This window comes from Trichophyton rubrum (assembly GCF_000151425.1).
Source record: "Trichophyton rubrum CBS 118892 genomic scaffold supercont2.2, whole genome shotgun sequence".
Taxonomy (NCBI): Eukaryota; Fungi; Ascomycota; class Eurotiomycetes; order Onygenales; family Arthrodermataceae; genus Trichophyton; species Trichophyton rubrum.
In genome coordinates, this window is record NW_003456427.1 from 2,043,054 (window position 1) to 2,061,042 (window position 17,989).

Sequence of the window (17,989 nt, forward strand, 5' to 3'; positions counted from 1 at the left end):
GACCGTTGCAACCGTCCAGCTAATTAACTAGTTTCTCCATAGATAAGATAAGACTATTCCTGTCAGCTTGTGACTAGCGTGCAAGTGCGGCTTTCATCATTGGGTACGGGTACTCTATTATTGTAAACGCCAGGTTTGAGCTATTAGAAAACAAAAAAAAAAAAAAAAAAAAAAAAAAAAAAGATTCCATCCATACGGAATACCCATTTCGGGAATAGAATATTGTAGGGTTACTGCGAGTAACCTGCATTGCTCTCTGAAGCTCAACAAAAAGTGAGATAGTGGGTAATGAGGTAGCTGCACGACTAGTCAACTTGCACAAACTGGACCTCAAGCGAAAGCCGATTCGAGCGATCGAGAATCACTCCCTTCATCCGGGCAGCGGAATTTTTAACCAGGCTAGGATCATCGCAGGCTATTGAAACCGATTGGTTTATATGGTCTGTGGGCCCGAGACCACGCCATAAAGTGGACCATCAACATGCAGTTGTGTTTTAGTCTCAAGAGGGTATCATTGTGGCATGGAGGGAGAGAGGCACTGGCATCGTGATGTTTCCAGGCTTCCGTTGGCCAAAGTTGATAACGAGCAAAACATCGACGAGCGAAAGTTGGCGAGAGGCGCCGGGAGGGCTAACCCGATTGGGCCAAGGACAAGGCTTTTTCTCAACCTCACTTCATCGACTTCATCGACTTCGTTTCATCTTTTGTTTACTTCTTCACGTATCAGCTTCATCTTTACAGCAGACATCTTCAGGCCACATCGAAGGACACATTGAGTCCCGTCAGCAATATAAAGGCTAAAGTGATACCTCTTCCGTTTGTGCTATAGTTATCCCTCCGGCCTACACAAAGCGAGAGCTCTCTCCTACACACGGCAATATTGATGACTTATAGCCAGAATATGGCCGGTGTGGTGTACTATAATTATGCATCACGAAAAAACGTGGTTTCATTCCACACTTCATATCCTTGATAGGACATCTAGTATTCTATCATTTAGCCTCTAAAGGGATTTCTCCTCGTGTGAATGGTTTTATCATTGTCATGGTTATTAAAGCAAGCTTAAAGGTGACGGCTGCCCACTTGATACCAAGCCACCTTTATCTCTTGATTGATCTCGCTGTCTTCTTCCAAGAACACAATACCTTGCACTGCATAGACACCCCTCTGGCCACAATTGCGCGAAAGTAACTACACAATCCAATATAAATATCTGGACGCGACGATATCTGCTCATACCCTGACAACATGCCTTGATACCATGATTGAATCAGCTTCAATCAAGTTGAAGCTGAACCTTATCGACAAGGCTCGAACTCGTGGAGCTGGAAACCATATCTCTCTTCCACAACTAGTTGTTCGCGGCGACCAGTCCGCGGGGAAGGGTTCAGTCCTCGAAGGAATTACAGAGATTCCTTCCCCCGAAAGGATGACCTGTGTACCAGATTTGCTACTGAGATAGTACTCCGTCACTCTATTGGGGCGGAGACCATTACCGCAACCATTATACCTCACTCCTCCCGAGATGAAGCAACAGCAAGTCAACTCCGAGCTTATAAGAGGAAACTTCACACGTATGATGAATTACCTAGATTATTGAAGCTATTGGGACCCTCATGGGGTTAAGGGGCTTCGTGGACCAGAAAGTTACCCCTCTATTTGGCCTGGATGTTCTGAGAATCAAGGTCATCGGGGAGACTGGACTTCATCTTACCATAGTTGACTTACCAGGGCTCGTCTCTGGAGCCGAAGCTGATAACTGTTCTGTCGTTGAAAGCCTAGTCAACTCATACCTTGAGAATCCGCGCAGCATTATCCTTGCTATAGTCCTAGCTATGAGTGATGTTGAGACTCAGCCAATCATTCAGGCAGCTCGGCAATTTGATAACGAAGGAACCAGGACTGTTGGTATTGTCACCAAAGTTGACCTTATTACTAATGGAACTGAAGAAGGAATCGTAGCCATGGCCAAAAACCAGGGCCCTATCAAGTTAAAGCTAGGGTACTATCTGCTGAAGAACCCATCTCCAAAAGAGATTGAGTCTGGGATAACTGCCGAGGGAAGAAGGAGAAAGGATCTCAGCTGGTTTCAGAAACCCGGTTGGAAGAGAAGATTCCTTAATCTCAACAGAGTGGGCATCGATGCACTCAAATCTTCACTCGAAGTACTCCTTGCACAACATATTAAAAATGAGCTCCCCAAAGTCTGCTCCGAGATAACGAAGCTACTAGAAGATGCACAAAAAGAGGTCACAGAACTCGGCGAAGGGCGTCCGAACACACAAGCACAGAGGATTTTTCTCCAAACTCAGCATGCAGTTTCAAGGACTTGTACAAGCTGCGACTAGGGGGACATATCAAGGAATTTACTCGCAGTTTTCCAACTTGAAAGTTAACAACGTCTTAGTCGATCGAGTCCGATCCAGGGCCTATGAATTGAATAGTGTGTTTGCCAGGTTTATGCACACTAAAGGTTTTAAATACGATTTAAAGCGGCAGGTAAAAGATAATCACAGGAATAAAGACAATGCGGACACAGCTTTCCCACTAGAATGGGGGAATCCTGAGGCGCTTATTGATGGTGTTGATACCTGCGTTCTGACGGTATGTATGCAATTATATGCTCACGCTGCTTTCTTATTTGTTCCGAACTGTATGACTGACTCATGTACCTCATTCAGGCTTACAAAAATTCCAGAGGCCTGGAACTCAGTGGGACTTACGGATACTCATTACTCATGGAACTATTCCACGTTCAATCGAGCCGTTGGAGCACTATAGCCCACGGACACACCAAGAGGGTTCATAAGTTGATAAGCACATCTGTTGAGCAAGCTCTCCGTCATATCCTCATGGAAGACCGTGCTCGCACTGAGTTATGGCGGTCCATAAATGCTTCACTCCAGAAGAACTTGGCTGCAGCGCTTGCAGAGCTCCACAGCATCTGCGAAGATGAGAAGATGCCACCAATAATATATAATCACTCCTATGCTGACAACGTCGAGACGGCCAGACAAAAGGGCACGAAGAATGCTATTCAGACCGCGCTCAAGAAGGCTAAAGGCAGCCTCGGAAGTACCTGGGGTCAAAACTACGACGAGAGAGGACACCATCACCGCCAGATAGAAGAGGCATTGGAAGAAGAAGTCATCTTTGACATGGAAAGACGGGCATGCGAGGAAGCCAAGACTGCCCTGGATGCTTACTACAAGGTAAAAAGTTGCATTGATAACATTTGGCTCCTTGGCTAACTTCGAATCTCCTACTGGTAGGTTTCAATGAAGACATTTGTGGAAAATGTTTGCCGCCAGGTGATTGAGCGGCATCTCATGTCCAAGCTTCCCACCATATTTTCTCCGACCTCTGTTCCGGAGATGACTGATCTAGAGATTACGCGTATTGCAGGCGAACTAGCTGACATGGCTCACCGGAGGAACGAGTTGATGGACATGATCTAGACATTCGGTGAATCTCCCGAAGACCTCCAAAACTAGACAGCCAGCACTGGGATATTTCCACTTAGCCAAATGTCTTACTCTATTGCTAGCCGCCGGGTACTTGTTCTGTTAGCTTACTATGATCTTACCAGTCCTAATAAAAGGGAGCACCTGAATCTGACAACACAAATATAATGCAGTGCTATTCTGGTAAATATGGATATAACTAGCTGTATGAACAAGGGGTATGTATAACTCCACGGCAGACCCGAAGCCCTGGACCATGACCGCAAGACAAACAAATAAAAACATATGTGATATAACAGACATACGCTCAAGGCACCGAGAACTCCATCAGCCGTGAATAAACAACGATCATACAGTCTCATGTATCGTAAAGAGAACAGATAGAAAAGACGTTTTTATGGAGCTCCATCAGCGAGCACCGACTTTTGAGCCAGCATGGCAGCGAGTTTCTTCCTCTTCTGCCTCTCGCTGCGGGAGTGCCAGATGGCAGCCACCATGTTATAGAGGTAGATCCAGGAGAAGAGAATGACAACAAAGGCTAGACAGGCAGCCACTGCAACGATAGACAGGACAACAACGCCGTACGAAGCCTGGTGGAAGGCCTCGCTGTCGTTCAACGGGCGTATGGCGGTGCCGACCTGCATGGCCGAGAGCACAACCGAAATATACACGAATGCCCCGATGAGCCAGCCAAAGTTGCGCTCAAAGAAGACCTGGTAGCGGTTATAACTGTAGAGATAGCCGCGGATGAAGTGCGAGCGGAAGAAACGCAGGCGGAAGATGGTGTTGATGCGGCCCAGCCTGAGCTCGCCGAAGTGGTACCGCTTGTTGACTCTGTCGAGGGCGTTGAAGTCGACGTGCCGGTTGAAGTCCTTGACAAACTGCTTCCACCACGGCCATTTAATCTGGGGCGAGACGAGATGGGCGTCCTGGGCCAGCTGCAGGTCGATGGGCGAGCATATCAGCCAGACCCAGGAGAGCAGGAAGCCGCACGCCAGCTTGTGCAGCGCCTCGTCCTTGCACAGGTATTTCTCCCAGAAGTCGTAGTCGAGGATGTAGTCCGGCAGCGTCTTGAGGTAGATCTTGTTCGAGAAATGGATGAGATGCAGGTCTGCCTGCTCCGTGGGCAGGAATTCGAAGCCGATCATCTTATACCGCTGCATCTTGCGCGCGTTCAGCGGCCGCCCGGCCATCCAGAGCAGGCCATGGATATCGTTGAGCCGCTTGACGCTCAAGTCGCCCGCCACAAACCTGTCGATGCCCTCGTCCTCGACCAGATACACGCTGTGGCTGCCGTGTCTCGTATCGTGTGCGGTATATGGCTCCTTGACGCGAGCGATGGTGGGCAGCGTGCCTATGGGATCGAGCTTGATGCGCAGCCGGCCGGCCGAAGATGGGCCAGCCTGCGTCTTCCCGTCGTCCGGCGCATCGAGAGCTGTATCGACGGCGGACTGCCTGTAAAGAGGAGGGAAAGGAGGCTCCAGCGGCATCTCGGGGCGCTGCAAGCTTGCTGAATAGTTGGTGGTTATGGCTGGTCGTCGTGGTGAGAAGGCTGCCTTGAGGTCAGGATAGAAGCACTCAACGGCGGGCAGGGCTGTTTATATATGGCCGGGCAGGGCTTCGTACGCGCCCGTCGACGGCCAGCCTGTCCAGCCGCAGTGCCTCGCTTTGCTTCTTCTTCGTCTTCGTCCTCGACCTTGCCGGCGATCGATCACTGGAACGAGTCTGGTGGCCGGCGCAAGCGCTGCATGACTCTGGCTTGTCAGACCTGAACTACGCCAGCGCCCGCCCCTCAGGGATCTTCAGGCGCCTGCAAAGAGACTCAGCTAGGCCGCAGCTAGACATGCAGCTACGGGTCAGCCCCGTGAATAACGCTGCTGTCACTGGAGGTATCACAGAGGGAGTGGCAGGGATGGGTCGTTGGCGGCGAGGCTCCTCCATAGCGTCGTCAGAGGACTCGACGATGGATTGCGGACATACAGATGGATAAGCTGGTTACGGAGTATCTATTTACAGGAGAAGATGCTCAGAATAACGGTGTTATTCAATATTGGTAGCTGTTCAAGTTGGTTATATCGTTATATCTACAGAACATGGATGAAATGGCCAGCTAATAGAGCTGTTTACAGCCGCCGTCCATGCATCCCTGATGCGCACCAACGATTAACAGTGACTACGGATGCATGTGGAGGCCAGAATGGACTATAGGACTGTTCGTATCTTGATTCTCGTTGGCTCTGGGACAGTATCTCGGGCTTTTATCAACAGACATGGCCAGGTTGTACAGTTGTTATGCCTGAAGGGGGCAGGAAAAGGGGCCATGAACAGGCTCTATCAGAATCTATCCAACATTTATGCATCACATCTATCAGATGAACAGAGTATCGTCTTCGTCATAGTCATCAGGCGGAAAGGCACTTTTGCACCTCATACTCCTGCTGGGACTCTGCGGACCTCGACCGGCGTGAAGCCCAGTCGGCTCCAGTATTCTCCATTTATCTGCCATGTTGTTCGCAGCCGCATCGTCAGGGAACCAGCTTTACATCCTGTATGATCAGCCCCAGCAGCCTCTTGTCTGCGTGTAGTCAGCTTCGCTTCGTTAACCCGAGAGCAGAGATCTGCCTCTAGAAGGGCAAGACAGCGAGAGGCCAGCCCCCTGTGGAGCAAGCTGGGGCCATTTTTAACAGCAACAGATACCGGTTCCCACTTAGTGATGGACAAGATATCTTGCGTGTTTCCCTTGAATTCAGCAGGCTGCTCAAAGTATTCGGACTTGACATCATCGTGGTAGTCCATCAATACCTCACCAGACGCATCAACTAACTTGGGTTCGATATCTGGCAGCCCAAAAATCGAATCTCTAAACGGTCGTAACATCGCCGTAGCAACAGGATCGGTCCAGTCGTTCGTTGTTCGTCCGGGAGTCCTTCGAAAAAGGACACAGCATCTTCCATGGTCATCTACTGTGCCGAGTAACTCCTCCAGGCTCCCAAAACGGCTCAGAGAGTCGCTATATATTGCCTGACTACCCTCGCAGAAAGCCTTATTTATCAGCTTGAGCAGTGGCTCCCGGTATGGATGCTCACGGAGTTGGTCAACATCGAGAATCAGGTACTCGAAATCGTCGTGGTCTTTCAGCATCCTGAGGGTATATTTTCTGACTCGATGTCAGTAGTTTCGACTCACGCTCCGTCCACGGCAGGTAGCCAGCCTCATACCAGAGTTTCTGAAGGCGTTTGAGGACAGCATGTCAAAATCTGCGCCCTTGACTCGATAAATACGAGGCCGGTTCGGCAACTCTGCTGTGTTCGGCCGGTGTTATTTTTTGTTCCGAGCGCTTCAAGCGGGCTTGGAAGTTGAGAGAAGCGTGTTCTATGATAGATCGGTACAGCTCGTCGAGACGAAGATAAGCCGATTGTCGATAACTGGACTTACAATTGGCAGGCCATCAGCATCATCATAACCTGTGATAATCGCCTCCATGGCACGTTGCACCCCCATTTCAATCTTATCATCTCCTTCAGCATTATCTTCCACTTTCCCATCAGCATTGTTAATTTGACGGCTCTGTATACTGCTACATTTCCGGGAATGCCTGAAAATCTGCAGCATCAGGCTAGTATCTGTCATTGCACTCTCTGCATCGACCAGTATCTCCTCCGCCTTGAAGCAATCATATCCGTCGAAGCCAGTGGCTATGAATGAAACCATGGCAATAGTATAACTCCGTCCCGGCTTAATCTCCTCCAGCTCACCGGCCTTTGGTTCGAAGAATGCTTCAAGAACACGACTTCCTTCTGGCCTCTGCCAACTAGCCTTGAATCGTATGCCAGAAACCTGTAGAAAACGTCCATCCGTGTGAGAATCACCGACGGAATTTTCCAAGGCCGATAGCAAAGTCGCTCCACCGACTCTTTTGACAACAAATGCGTTGTCGAATGGCATGATGTCTGTGCATTGGAACTTATGAGCCTTGGTTATACTTATGATAAAGCTGATGCAGTTCTCACCTATGATATCTTTGACTTTCAATGCGTTATTCCCATTGGTCTCTGCAATTATCCTGTCGCATCTCACTCCTCCACTGTTAATGAATGCAATATCAGTATCGTAGAATGCTCGGACTGCATCGGCCAGCATGTTCCCTAGATTAGTTTCCTGGCTGCGAATAACAGCCGAGCGGCCATCGAGCGGCACACGAGTGTGAAACAGCGGATGTCGAACAGCATCCATTATTTGGTTTTGAACAGATCCAAGAATTGATAACGTCTTTGAGCATTTCGGTATTTTCTGGTAAGTTTGCATCCGAGTGAGATCCAGATATTGAGTGACTATATTTGGGGGGTTAGTATGTACGTTTCAAACCGTGACATGAATGCAAAAGGAATAAATTATTGTGTACCTTCAATATTGTTAAGCTGTGCTTTACCGTCCCTTTCTTTCCGAACCTTGAGCTGTACGACAGAGTAGGATCTCCAGTCTGTTCCACTCTTGATGACTCTTACGTTACCTTCAACGTGCACTATTTCCCCGTTCCCGATTCTAGCAGCACTATCTGTTATTCCTTGGAGTATGGTCCCTGGATTATGATCGGTGTCACCCAGAATCCGACAAACAACATCGTGGTCATGTCCTCCCAGGAGTAAGTCAACACGCCCATCCCCATCCAAAGTAGCGTTTGACACGGAAAGGTCTTCGGCAAGGCGCATATGTGTAACCGCAATGACAAAATCGCATCCTTCCACGGTACGTAGATGTACGGCTAGTTTATGGGCCACTTCGGCTGGGGAACGGAAGCTGGCTGGTGGTAGATGTTGGCAGTTTGATGGCCAGTCTCTGATGCAGAATATCAGCCATCAACACCGTCATCCAATTGGATTTGGCCTAGGGACTTGTAAGAAATGTTGCCATATAGGCATAAGAACTTACGTCCCAGCCAGGCCAATAAATCCGATCTTATACTGGCCCATTGTCTTGATAACATACTCCTGTGCAAGAGCAAGCAGGCTTCCATCTCTCACGTGGGAATCCGGGTTCTTATGGGGTGTTGCATGTACTACATTTGATAGTATCCAGGGAAAATTCGTCTTTCCAGACAATTCTATAAGTCGGCTTTCACCAAAGTCGAAGTCTGGAGGTTGAATTAATACTCATATTGAATATCTTCAAAACGCATGCATGCATGGTAGAGAAAATCATCTGATCGTACCATGATTCCCGTAGCACGCAAGATCAATATCCAGGTGATTGAGAACAGGGACCATATGCTCGCCCTTTAGCACTGACGATTCAGTAGAAGGCGAAAAGACGTCTCCGCTGAAGATGGTCAGGGGCTGGATATCTGGACTTTCACTGTCCTGCCTGGCCCGAGCAAAAACATGGGCGAATTTGGATATAAGATCCACGTCTGAGATGTGATACTGTTCACTTTATTAGCAAACCCTAGCACGCAAGCCCTGGTCCTACATGGTAGAACCAACTCACGACGTCGTTGAAGTGGTAGAAAGTAAGGATGTCGGCCATCTTGGTGGTTGGTTTGATAGAGCTCACGCTGAGACGGTGCCTACCAATACTTCAGACAACTATACAGTAATAGCTCTTTAGGCAATAGAAGAATAGACCAACATCACTATCTTTCTTTTCTGATTTCTTCATCGTCGTTGGAAGTTGAAGCTGACGGGAGTCAAAGAAGTTCCGAGGATGATTGTTTCTCCTATTCCGCCAGTTTCAGCCGCAGACGGGATCAAACCCCCTGAGGAAAACAAGACAGCACGGCTGATATTGAAGCTACATTGCGAAGTCGTAAGATGAAGCTGTCAAAAAGAAGACAAAATAACAGATGATCAACAGTAAATAGGAAAAAGGCCATGAAATCCCTTAACTATCGTGACGCTATCCCAGGAACTCCAGGCATAAATAACCCATTCAAATCCGATGCAAATTCCCCCAGCTGAACCGCAGCTACAATCAATGCCAGCCCCTAGTCCAGTTCCAATCCCAGCGCCTATCCCAGTGCATTTTTTGTTCCAGTCAAACAGTCACAGCTAGCAAAAAGAAGAAGATTGCTATTCGATCGGTTAAGTAAGCTCGTTCCGTGCCGGTTTGAGCTTCCAAGGAGACGCCTCTATGTCCCTTGAATATTTGCTGAAAATAGGCGAATACGGCACAGAGCTTGCACCGTCTGAACACCGGACCATCTCGGTGGCCGATTTCACGTTGTTTTGCTTGCGTTTTTCTTTCCAGTAGCGGATGGCCAGAGACACAGCGATGATCAGGACACAGATGCCGAAGAACGGACCAAGGACGGTGACGAGAACTTTTCGTCTGTTGGCGCTCTCCTCGTCTATTGTGACATCATAGTCTTCACCGGCAGGAGTTGGAATCGGTAGGATGCTTGTAGGGGTGGATGGATTTTGCATTGCAGCGTGGGACGGGCTGTCAGGGGAGACCAGTGAGTTGGTGAATCCGACGAGATATCGATATTCATATTCACAGCCAAGGAGATGAAAAAAGCACGATGAAGAGAGACGTGCAGAACCAGGCAGATATAAGATACTGAACATACGGATTACAAGATCTGGCAATGCTTGATGTCTGGTTTGCAACTGATCAATAGTTTGGATGCATCCAAGCCACCAATGCACACTATCTGAGCCGGGCGATCGACTGCAGCAGAATATTCGAAGATCAATTCGCTCTGCAAACTTAAGAACCAACTGAATAAGAGGCTCGAACGTCGCCTTCCTCGGTGCGGAGAGGATGGTTATACTCGTGGGTGCTCTCCCAAGATCCATTGACGCGATATGCCCATGCTTATATATCGACATTGGTCTGCATTGCCCCTTATAGGCATGTTCTAAGTGCTCCCCTGGGGATACAGCGTGTCTCCCTATTTTTGTGGTCTACAACCCCGTCCAAAGCGTGCATGTTATACATATTCTGTGGATGGGATGTCTTCGTCCACCAATAACTAACTGGTGGGATGGAGGCAGGGCAGCCAGCATTATTGGCCCAAGACGCCGGCAAGGTAGGACAGCAGCCCGTTTGAGACCAGATTTGCGGAACGCTCGCATCGAAGTAAAAAGTTGCCAGATCTCAGGCAAGTGGCGGATGGATACCGCAGATTCAGATGCAAGACCGATAGATCAACTTTGGATCTGGCTTTCTAATTGTTACAGCGTCCAAATTATTGACCAGCCTGTGGTAGTTTAACTGCTTGCCTGAGTCCATGGAACAGATCAGGATCAGGGCAAGGAGACTGAGTCCCGCCGAGTAACAAGCTGGACATCTCACGCCTACTAGTAGTTGTGTCTCGGTTACCCCTGAACGGACCGTCCGGCGCATTTCCAAGGGGAAGGGGGTAAGCAGGCCGTATATTAATGATAGCCAACCACGCAGAGCTCGCGGAAAATTATTCGCTGGACCAGCCATGACTTCAGGGATCAGCTTGATACTTAAACCCGGCCCCTGTGCTCTATGGGGTGTGATCTCGGCTGGTCAGCGCCCCCCCCCCCCCCCCCGGGCTCTGGCGGGCTATTATTATCATTGCTATAGGATTGTCTACACTGCCAGCACAAAACATCGTCAGCAGAATGTCAGCATCAAGTCGGTACTCCTTTATTAACAAGAAATCTAAGCCGAAGTTCTGCTGTGATGCTCCGGACTTTACGGGGGAATGCCGGATCTCGGTGAATTTCTTCGGCTAAAAAGCTGCGGGGAAGCAACGAAAGTGTATACAAAGTCGGATCTATCAGATTCACTACAACGCCAGGGATGACCAGAAAGACAGACAGCTGTTTTTTTATCTGATAGAAAGGACAACACGGCCTCATGATGACGAAAGATTATCAGCTTCCCTTCAAAGTAAGCGATCTTAATATGTTTGCCAGTTACTGCATGCTAATATCGCTTAGTTGGATGACCCCAGTCTCCTCCATTTTGATTCCTTCGTGAATAATGAATGGGTTACTGCTAGCGATGGAGGTCGATTTGAAGTCGTCGGTAAGCGATGCCATCAATATAAGCATCATGTAAGTCTTCTAACAGGCTGTAGACCCCGGCACTGGCAAGGCCTGGGCCAGCTGCCCTACAAACACTGCAAAGGATGTCCCTGGAGCTGTAGAGGCTGCCCAGGCTGCCTTTGAAAAGTTTAGAAAAGTGAACCCTCGCACCCGAGCTCAGCTGCTCATGAAATGGGACGGGCTCATTCGCGAAGCTCGATCTGATCTGGCAAGGATTCTGACTCATGAAACTGGAAAGCCAATCGCCGAGTCGCTGGGCGAGATTGACTATGCCCTCGGCTTTACATGGTGGTTTGCCGGAGAGGCAGAGAGAATACACGGCACTGTTGCTGTTCCTGCTGCGCCAAATCGAAGAGTCTTTACAATCAAGCAGCCTATTGGCGTGGTGGCAGCGTTGGTGCCGTGGAACTTCCCTATTGCTATGATTCTTCGAAAAGCCGGAGCTGCCTTTGCTGCCGGATGCACCATGATTGCGAAGCCCAGCCCAGAGACACCAATTACCACACTGGTGCTGGCACTGCTCGCTAAGAGGGCAGGCTACCAGCCAGGTATCTTTAATGTGCTGACCACTGACCTTGACAATACCCCTTCGCTCAGTGAGGCACTCTGCAAGGATCCCCATGTTAAAAAGGTCACATTCACCGGCTCTACACGCGTGGGGAAGCTGGTTGCCGCTCATTGTGCACAGGGGCTGAAGAAAGTCACCCTTGAGCTGGGAGGGAACTGTCCTTTTATTGTTTTTGACGACGCCGACCTCGACCAGGCGCTTACCCAGCTAATGGCGCTGAAATGGCGTCATGCCGGGCAAGCATGTATCACAGCCAACAGGGTCTATGTTCAGAGTGGAGTATACGATAAGTTTGCTCAGATGTTCAAAGAACGAACCTCGGCGCTGGTCGTTGGCCATGGGGCAAAGGACGGAACCACGATGGGCCCAGTGACTACGCCGCGAGGCCTTGATAAGGCATTGAGCCAGGTGGAGGATGCTAGGAAGCTGGGAGGCAACATCATATTGGGTGGTAAGCCGATGACTGGCTGTGAGGGTTACTTTTTTGAGCCAACTATCATCACCGGCATGAAGCCAGAGATGCTCATCTCGCGAGAAGAAACGTTTGCTCCCATTGCAGCGCTGTACAAGTTTGATACCGAAGAGGAAGCTGTCAAGTGTGCCAATGATACAAGCATGGGCCTGGCTAGCTATGCCTTCACCAAGAATGTTGACCGGGTTTGGAGAATGCTGGAGAACCTGGAGGCTGGTATGATTGGACTCAACACGGGTAAGCAACCCCTATTCAACTATCTTCACGCTGAATGATTTCTAATTTCACCATGATACAGGTAACTCATCAGCCGCCGAGTCTCCTTTTGGTGGTATAAAGGAGTCCGGGTACGGCAAAGAGAGCGGAAAAGATGTTGCTGTCGCCGAGTTCATGATCACAAAGACAGGAACTCTCACTATTGATGGCCAGTACTGAACTCACCGGCTTATCCATTATACCCCTGAGTTGACAACTTCATGTGTCTACCGGCTTGTTCAATTGTCCAGCCCCCGGCTACCATGCAGCAAGCATTATTTGGTAGACGAAGGGATCGGTTTTTAGCATTGATATATTTACTTAATTGATATTCCCAATGGCTAGGAACTTTGTTTAGAATCAATTTTTAGCATTACCCGCCATTCAGATTGAGTCCCCTAGCAGTGATGACGACAAACGCTGACACTCTCATTTCCTCTGCCCAAGCACCGAAAACAAGCTCCTAGTATGAGCTGCTAACTTCCGTTCATGTCGAGCCACACCTTTACGCTCACTCTTTCGGCTTCAGACAGAGCTTTTCCATCAGAATCTCCGCCATAACATTCATTACCACCTTCTCGAACTCTCTATTTTCTCCCAGAGCGTCAATGATCGGATCCAAACACGTTGGGTGCCCATATTTCAAACCCGCCTCGATCGCAGACTTTATCATATCAGGATACCATCCTGATCCCCTGAAATACATATGCATCGCCTTTGCAACGTTGAGTATTTCTGGGTTTTTCCCCGAATCCATTGCTTCTTCCCGTAATTCGTGTGCTTTCTCACTCAGTTCCGACAAGCCGTAGGTGCCTGCCGCATATATGAGGCGGAGGGCGAATTGGAAGTCTATAATGTTGTCTCCTGAAGCTTCGTAGCTGAACTCTTTGGTATACAGATACGATATAAACGTATGTGCAACGGATTCGTGTACGTCATTCAGCCAGATTCTCCCTTGACTCCCGCGAAACAACTTCGCCAATGGTGGATAGCCGTCTACGAGGCGGTTGTGGATTGGATATCCTGTCTTGCTGTCTCCAAAGAAGATGGTGCATAAAGGAGAAGTGTAGGGCCTGGGAAAAAAATTAGTACCCATTTTCAATCTCTAAATGTGTCAGATAAGTATATGAAAACGGCATTCTTACGATTCGTCCTCTCTAGGGTCTGAAGGTGGCTCTGACATGCTGGTCTCACTTGGTATGTCTCTTGGGGTGGGTGTGCTTTTTTGATGTAGGCACTCTCTGGAAAACACTGCGTTTCGATGTTGGTGACCAGCTCTCTTGTATGATAGAAGAGAAAAGGAATTTTGAATATTGAAGAATGAGGACAAGGAATTCATGGCTTCTTATAGTTGTCCAGAAAGCCCAGGCGGAGAGAAATCTGGAATGAGCCTCACAGGCAAGACAACATAGAAGCTCAACTGGTGGGAAGTAACAGCCAGCAGGGGGGAAATATCATGCCTAAAGTAGAATGATATTTCCAGAAAACAGGGAGAATGTTTGGTATGAAAGAAAGATGATCGATATCTCGAAGACGCTTCATTATTTGTGTTGGTACTATCAAGGGCATCTCTCCTTTGTACCTAACATTGATCTACTCCTCGATTATATTTGAATATTGGTCCCCTTTCTTTGTTAACTAGTAACCATCTTCTCTGGTTTGTTTAATCTTTAGGATTATTGGTTTAGCAAAAGATTTATGCATTATTTACCGGGGAATTAACCTCAGCATAGGTTAATGGATAATGAATGAAGTTCAATATTTGATAGTTGCCAAATATTGTTTGATCAGATTGATTACGGCTATTTGCTCACTCTTCGATAAAAGGTAACCAGTGGTACATTCTCGCCTGAGGGAGAACAATGCTAGCTAGAAAAGCACATTGCTAATGAAGCGTTACAGGCGGAAAATAAATGACAAATGAAATAGAGAGCTCCATGCTCTGAGGAACTATCCTCCGTCGAGTTTTATCCTTTTCAATAAATTTACTGGAAGTCCCAGCCCCGGCTTTCCTTGCTCAGTGTCCATGCAACTTCTTCAGTACCGTCAGTATGCATGGATCTATACATTTTCCCCATAACCTGGGCCAAAAGCCTGTCAAATTCCGGAGAGTGTCCAATGTTTCCAAGAAAGGCGGAGCTTTCATAGAAGAAAGAGTTGACTGCAAATGCGGCTTCAAGGGCGATTTGGACCTGCCCGTGAAGCCAGTTCATATCGTCTTTGAAATAAGCCAAGTTCTCTCGGATATGATCCATAAAGACGGCAAGTGGAAGCCACTTGTAGTTTTTCTCCATATGAGTCTCAGCACTAGATTTTAGGGCACTGAACCCATACTCTTTCGCAACATCATGGACACGAAGGCTGTATTTCAATTCCAAGAGTGCCTTAAGGTATCCAGGACCAATCCAAGGAGAATGTTCACTGAAACCTACATCGTAGGTCCCAGTGCAGAGGCAGTGGAAGAATACGTGAGCTATCTCTTTGTCAAATGACAAGTTGGTGACTCCGTCTTGATTTTCTTTGCGGAGCTCAGCCAGTGCCGGCAGCTTGGAGGCGAAGCCCTCTGGCACTGAGAAGATTGTGCCATCCGAGGTGCGGAACATGGCAGGCTTCGAAGCATAGGGGCTTTCTCTGTCAAGAAGGTTAGAGCTCTAACTTGTAACAGAGCAGGACAGTGTCTGACATGCTGACATCCAACCACTTACAAGCAAGTTACTGCTGGCTCGGGCTCAGTTTCAACCTCTATCCAGGCATCCTCCTTTAACTCTTCCTCGAGTTGAGCCATGTTTCCAGGCACTTCTGGCAGATGTTATTTTTCAACTATCAGCATGCTAAAAAGACAACAGAGCTACCTGCTTGGGGAAAGAAGATAGTATTTAATCACCTGTTGTATTCCTTATTTTGTAGGTAAGAGGCGTCTTTTCTGTCGAAGCCTGTAGGGGGCTGGCTGTAGGTTGTAGCTGAGAAGAAGTTGAAGGTGAAGAACCAGCATATTTATACTACCAAATTGTAGTTGACTGTGTGACGGGAACTTCCGCCAACATAAAGTGAGAGGAGCATCTAGAGAGCTTTTCAGCGTAGTATCAAGACATAGATAGGGCATTCTAGGGGATATGTTTTGGTATAAGGAGGCTGGCTTTGGTAGTTAGGGAGACTTTGCTGTTGACCGGCTTCGATATCAGCCAACATTCAAGCCTCTCCCTATCCTACGCGCTCAACGAGCTATCAGGTATCATTCCATCATCAACATAGAAGAAAATATATTGACATCCTTCTAGGTTGGCATTCAGGTATCCATCGAGCTTGAATGGGGTTATACACGCTTTTCATCTGTCTATAGGCGTCTCTGGCAGTGAAAGTCCAGCAACAACTCCCAGCAACATCCACCCATCTCAGGCCAGAGAAGATCCTCCAGGTTGATACCACCCGCCGAACACGTTCTAGACAGGAGATTATACCCATCAGAGGTCTGTTCGCCAGCTGGTGGATAACTACTGCATGGATCTGAAGCTCGCGCTCAAGCTGGAGCCTGGAATATGCACCCCAGCTCCTCTTTTCAAAAGCAAGAGGCCGGCGACAGAGACTTAATTAAGGCTGCAGTAGTCCGTGGAGACGCGGTGGAGAACTCGATGCAAGCCGTTTTCTCGTGTTTATTTATACATATAAATAAATATCAAACAGCGGGTGATGCACTGGCGGTGTATACGTCGTATACAGCGCCGTATCGCACCACCAAGCGTGTTTCCAAAACCGCAGGCATCCAGCATGAAGGAGCCCCGACAGTCAGTCATGCGGGTGTTCGGCCGCCTCACCGGCGAGACTACGTATACAACAAGTATATACGCATATCAAGGGGAGACCCCAGGACGGAAGGATGAAAGCGAAAGGGAGGGGAGAGCTGGTTGAGGATCCTCAGGATTCAGACTGCTCTCCCACCTACTCCGTACAAATATTGACGTGGGGGTCTGGTCACTCCCTGGGGCGAAACTCGCCTTGATTGAGGGCAGCCCAGAGGCATACGGAGCAGGTATGCAACCAGTTTCTTGAAGAAGAAAAAGGTCACAGCATGCATGATCTGTGCTGTCACCCATCCATGGTTTACTTGCCGCGATCCCGCCTGTCATGGCCCAAAACCTTCGGAGCCTCCCCTAGCTGGCTGGAGGATAAGCATAAGGTACAACGGAACCGTGGATCCAAAGGGACCAGGAGAACTCCTCTTCCCGATCTCCCCAAAAGCTAATTACCATGTCGAATAAAGGGCCATCGCAAAAAAGGCGATGTTGGCTGGCTACAGGGGGAATGGGCTACCTACCAGCGGACCGTGTGTCCGGGGGGGGGGTCAGAACGCAAGATACGGGATGCACCATCAATGCGAGACAGGGTGCCCAGTCACATGGAGAACAAACACAGGCAGAGCGGAAGATTGCTCTCAAATTTCCCTCGGTATTGTCTATCAACTTTACCCCGGCGGGCCAATCAACAAGGTGTGAGATTCCAGCTCGAATCCAGGGATTCGATTCCCCTCTTCTGGAGCCTTGCTTGGTACGCTTGATACACATCCAGCATGAATGCCAAAGCTTACGGTACATACCAAATTGGGAGGGAGCTTGTCGAAAACAGCCCATACGCCGTATAGGTTACGTGTGGAACATTTGCTCGCCGGAGTTTTGGCCTATGTGACCCGGATAGGTGCATGGCGGGCTGGCGGGTAGAATTGCGAAGATGGCATGCCAGAAAACGAGCCATTATCCATGAATCAAACGACGAGCGATTAAAGGATTCCGTTTGATATGCAGTTTCCCTCGTCATCGTTGCGTACTCGCCCGCATGTGCCGAATATGCCATGGTTCGCACATACATATCCTTTGTGACCGCATCAAAGGGGGCAGACATCCGGCCGTGTGCAAAAAAAAAAAAGGGGGGGGAAGGGAAGGGGGCCTGAGGAAACATGAGAAGAATTCTCTGCCCGACAAGAAATCGACAGGATCTATCTCTTCTTTTAAACTGTCCACGCCTAGAATTGACTGATGGCAGACCCAGCATGATGCAATAATACGTCGAGCTAGTTAGCTACAAGAAAACTCCGTTCGACTCTAGCTGGCTTCGAGGAGCTCGACGGGCGGACGGTGGATCCCCCAGGCCCATCCGATGGCTCCTCTCTCGGGGTCTCCTCTGGCTCTGGCTCTCTCTCTCGTCTCTCCCAGGCCCA

The 17,989-nt window shown here is 48.7% G+C and overlaps 10 protein-coding genes across 10 annotated transcripts; 4 read left to right on the forward strand and 6 right to left on the reverse strand.

Moving 5' to 3' along the window:
• Window positions 1-1,261: 1,261 nt before the first annotated feature.
• TERG_11837 (uncharacterized protein) lies at window positions 1,262-1,462 on the forward strand (the record flags this gene model as incomplete). The annotated part of the gene is made up of 1 exon (XM_047750888.1): window positions 1,262-1,462. One exon carries the CDS (start codon window positions 1,262-1,264, stop codon window positions 1,460-1,462), a length of 201 nt encoding a protein of 66 aa, XP_047605640.1.
• A 154-nt stretch (window positions 1,463-1,616) lies between these two features.
• Window positions 1,617-2,348, forward strand: TERG_11838 (uncharacterized protein; the record flags this gene model as incomplete). Its single annotated transcript, XM_003237593.2, has 1 exon — window positions 1,617-2,348. One exon carries the CDS (start codon window positions 1,617-1,619, stop codon window positions 2,346-2,348), a length of 732 nt encoding a protein of 243 aa, XP_003237641.2.
• Window positions 2,349-3,859: 1,511 nt separating this feature from the next.
• TERG_02359 (uncharacterized protein) lies at window positions 3,860-4,954 on the reverse strand (the record flags this gene model as incomplete). The annotated part of the gene is made up of 1 exon (XM_003237594.1): window positions 3,860-4,954. The coding sequence occupies one exon, from the start codon at window positions 4,952-4,954 to the stop codon at window positions 3,860-3,862; it is 1,095 nt and encodes a 364-aa protein (XP_003237642.1).
• A 381-nt stretch (window positions 4,955-5,335) lies between these two features.
• TERG_02360 (uncharacterized protein) lies at window positions 5,336-6,739 on the reverse strand. The gene has a single exon (XM_003237595.2). The coding sequence runs from the start codon at window positions 6,603-6,605 to the stop codon at window positions 5,892-5,894; it is 714 nt and encodes a 237-aa protein (XP_003237643.1). The 5' UTR covers window positions 6,606-6,739; the 3' UTR covers window positions 5,336-5,891.
• A 97-nt stretch (window positions 6,740-6,836) lies between these two features.
• On the reverse strand, window positions 6,837-8,987 carry TERG_02361 (uncharacterized protein; the record flags this gene model as incomplete). The annotated part of the gene is made up of 5 exons (XM_003237596.1): window positions 6,837-7,795; window positions 7,867-8,300; window positions 8,394-8,595; window positions 8,674-8,884; window positions 8,949-8,987. The coding sequence occupies 5 exons, from the start codon at window positions 8,985-8,987 to the stop codon at window positions 6,837-6,839; spliced, it is 1,845 nt and encodes a 614-aa protein (XP_003237644.1).
• Window positions 8,988-9,541: 554 nt separating this feature from the next.
• TERG_02362 (uncharacterized protein) lies at window positions 9,542-9,883 on the reverse strand (the record flags this gene model as incomplete). Its single annotated transcript, XM_003237597.1, has 1 exon — window positions 9,542-9,883. The coding sequence occupies one exon, from the start codon at window positions 9,881-9,883 to the stop codon at window positions 9,542-9,544; it is 342 nt and encodes a 113-aa protein (XP_003237645.1).
• A 1,414-nt stretch (window positions 9,884-11,297) lies between these two features.
• TERG_02363 (uncharacterized protein) lies at window positions 11,298-12,960 on the forward strand (the record flags this gene model as incomplete). Its single annotated transcript, XM_003237598.1, has 4 exons — window positions 11,298-11,327; window positions 11,378-11,461; window positions 11,511-12,762; window positions 12,824-12,960. The coding sequence occupies 4 exons, from the start codon at window positions 11,298-11,300 to the stop codon at window positions 12,958-12,960; spliced, it is 1,503 nt and encodes a 500-aa protein (XP_003237646.1).
• A 331-nt stretch (window positions 12,961-13,291) lies between these two features.
• Window positions 13,292-13,963, reverse strand: TERG_02364 (uncharacterized protein; the record flags this gene model as incomplete). Its single annotated transcript, XM_003237599.1, has 2 exons — window positions 13,292-13,853; window positions 13,926-13,963. 2 exons carry the CDS (start codon window positions 13,961-13,963, stop codon window positions 13,292-13,294), a joined length of 600 nt encoding a protein of 199 aa, XP_003237647.1.
• Window positions 13,964-14,765: 802 nt separating this feature from the next.
• Window positions 14,766-15,565, reverse strand: TERG_02365 (uncharacterized protein; the record flags this gene model as incomplete). Its single annotated transcript, XM_003237600.1, has 2 exons — window positions 14,766-15,411; window positions 15,486-15,565. The coding sequence occupies 2 exons, from the start codon at window positions 15,563-15,565 to the stop codon at window positions 14,766-14,768; spliced, it is 726 nt and encodes a 241-aa protein (XP_003237648.1).
• A 1,003-nt stretch (window positions 15,566-16,568) lies between these two features.
• On the forward strand, window positions 16,569-17,925 carry TERG_11839 (uncharacterized protein). The gene has a single exon (XM_047750889.1). It carries the CDS (start codon window positions 17,026-17,028, stop codon window positions 17,458-17,460), a length of 435 nt encoding a protein of 144 aa, XP_047605641.1. The 5' UTR covers window positions 16,569-17,025; the 3' UTR covers window positions 17,461-17,925.
• The last annotated feature ends 64 nt before the right edge of the window (window positions 17,926-17,989 follow it).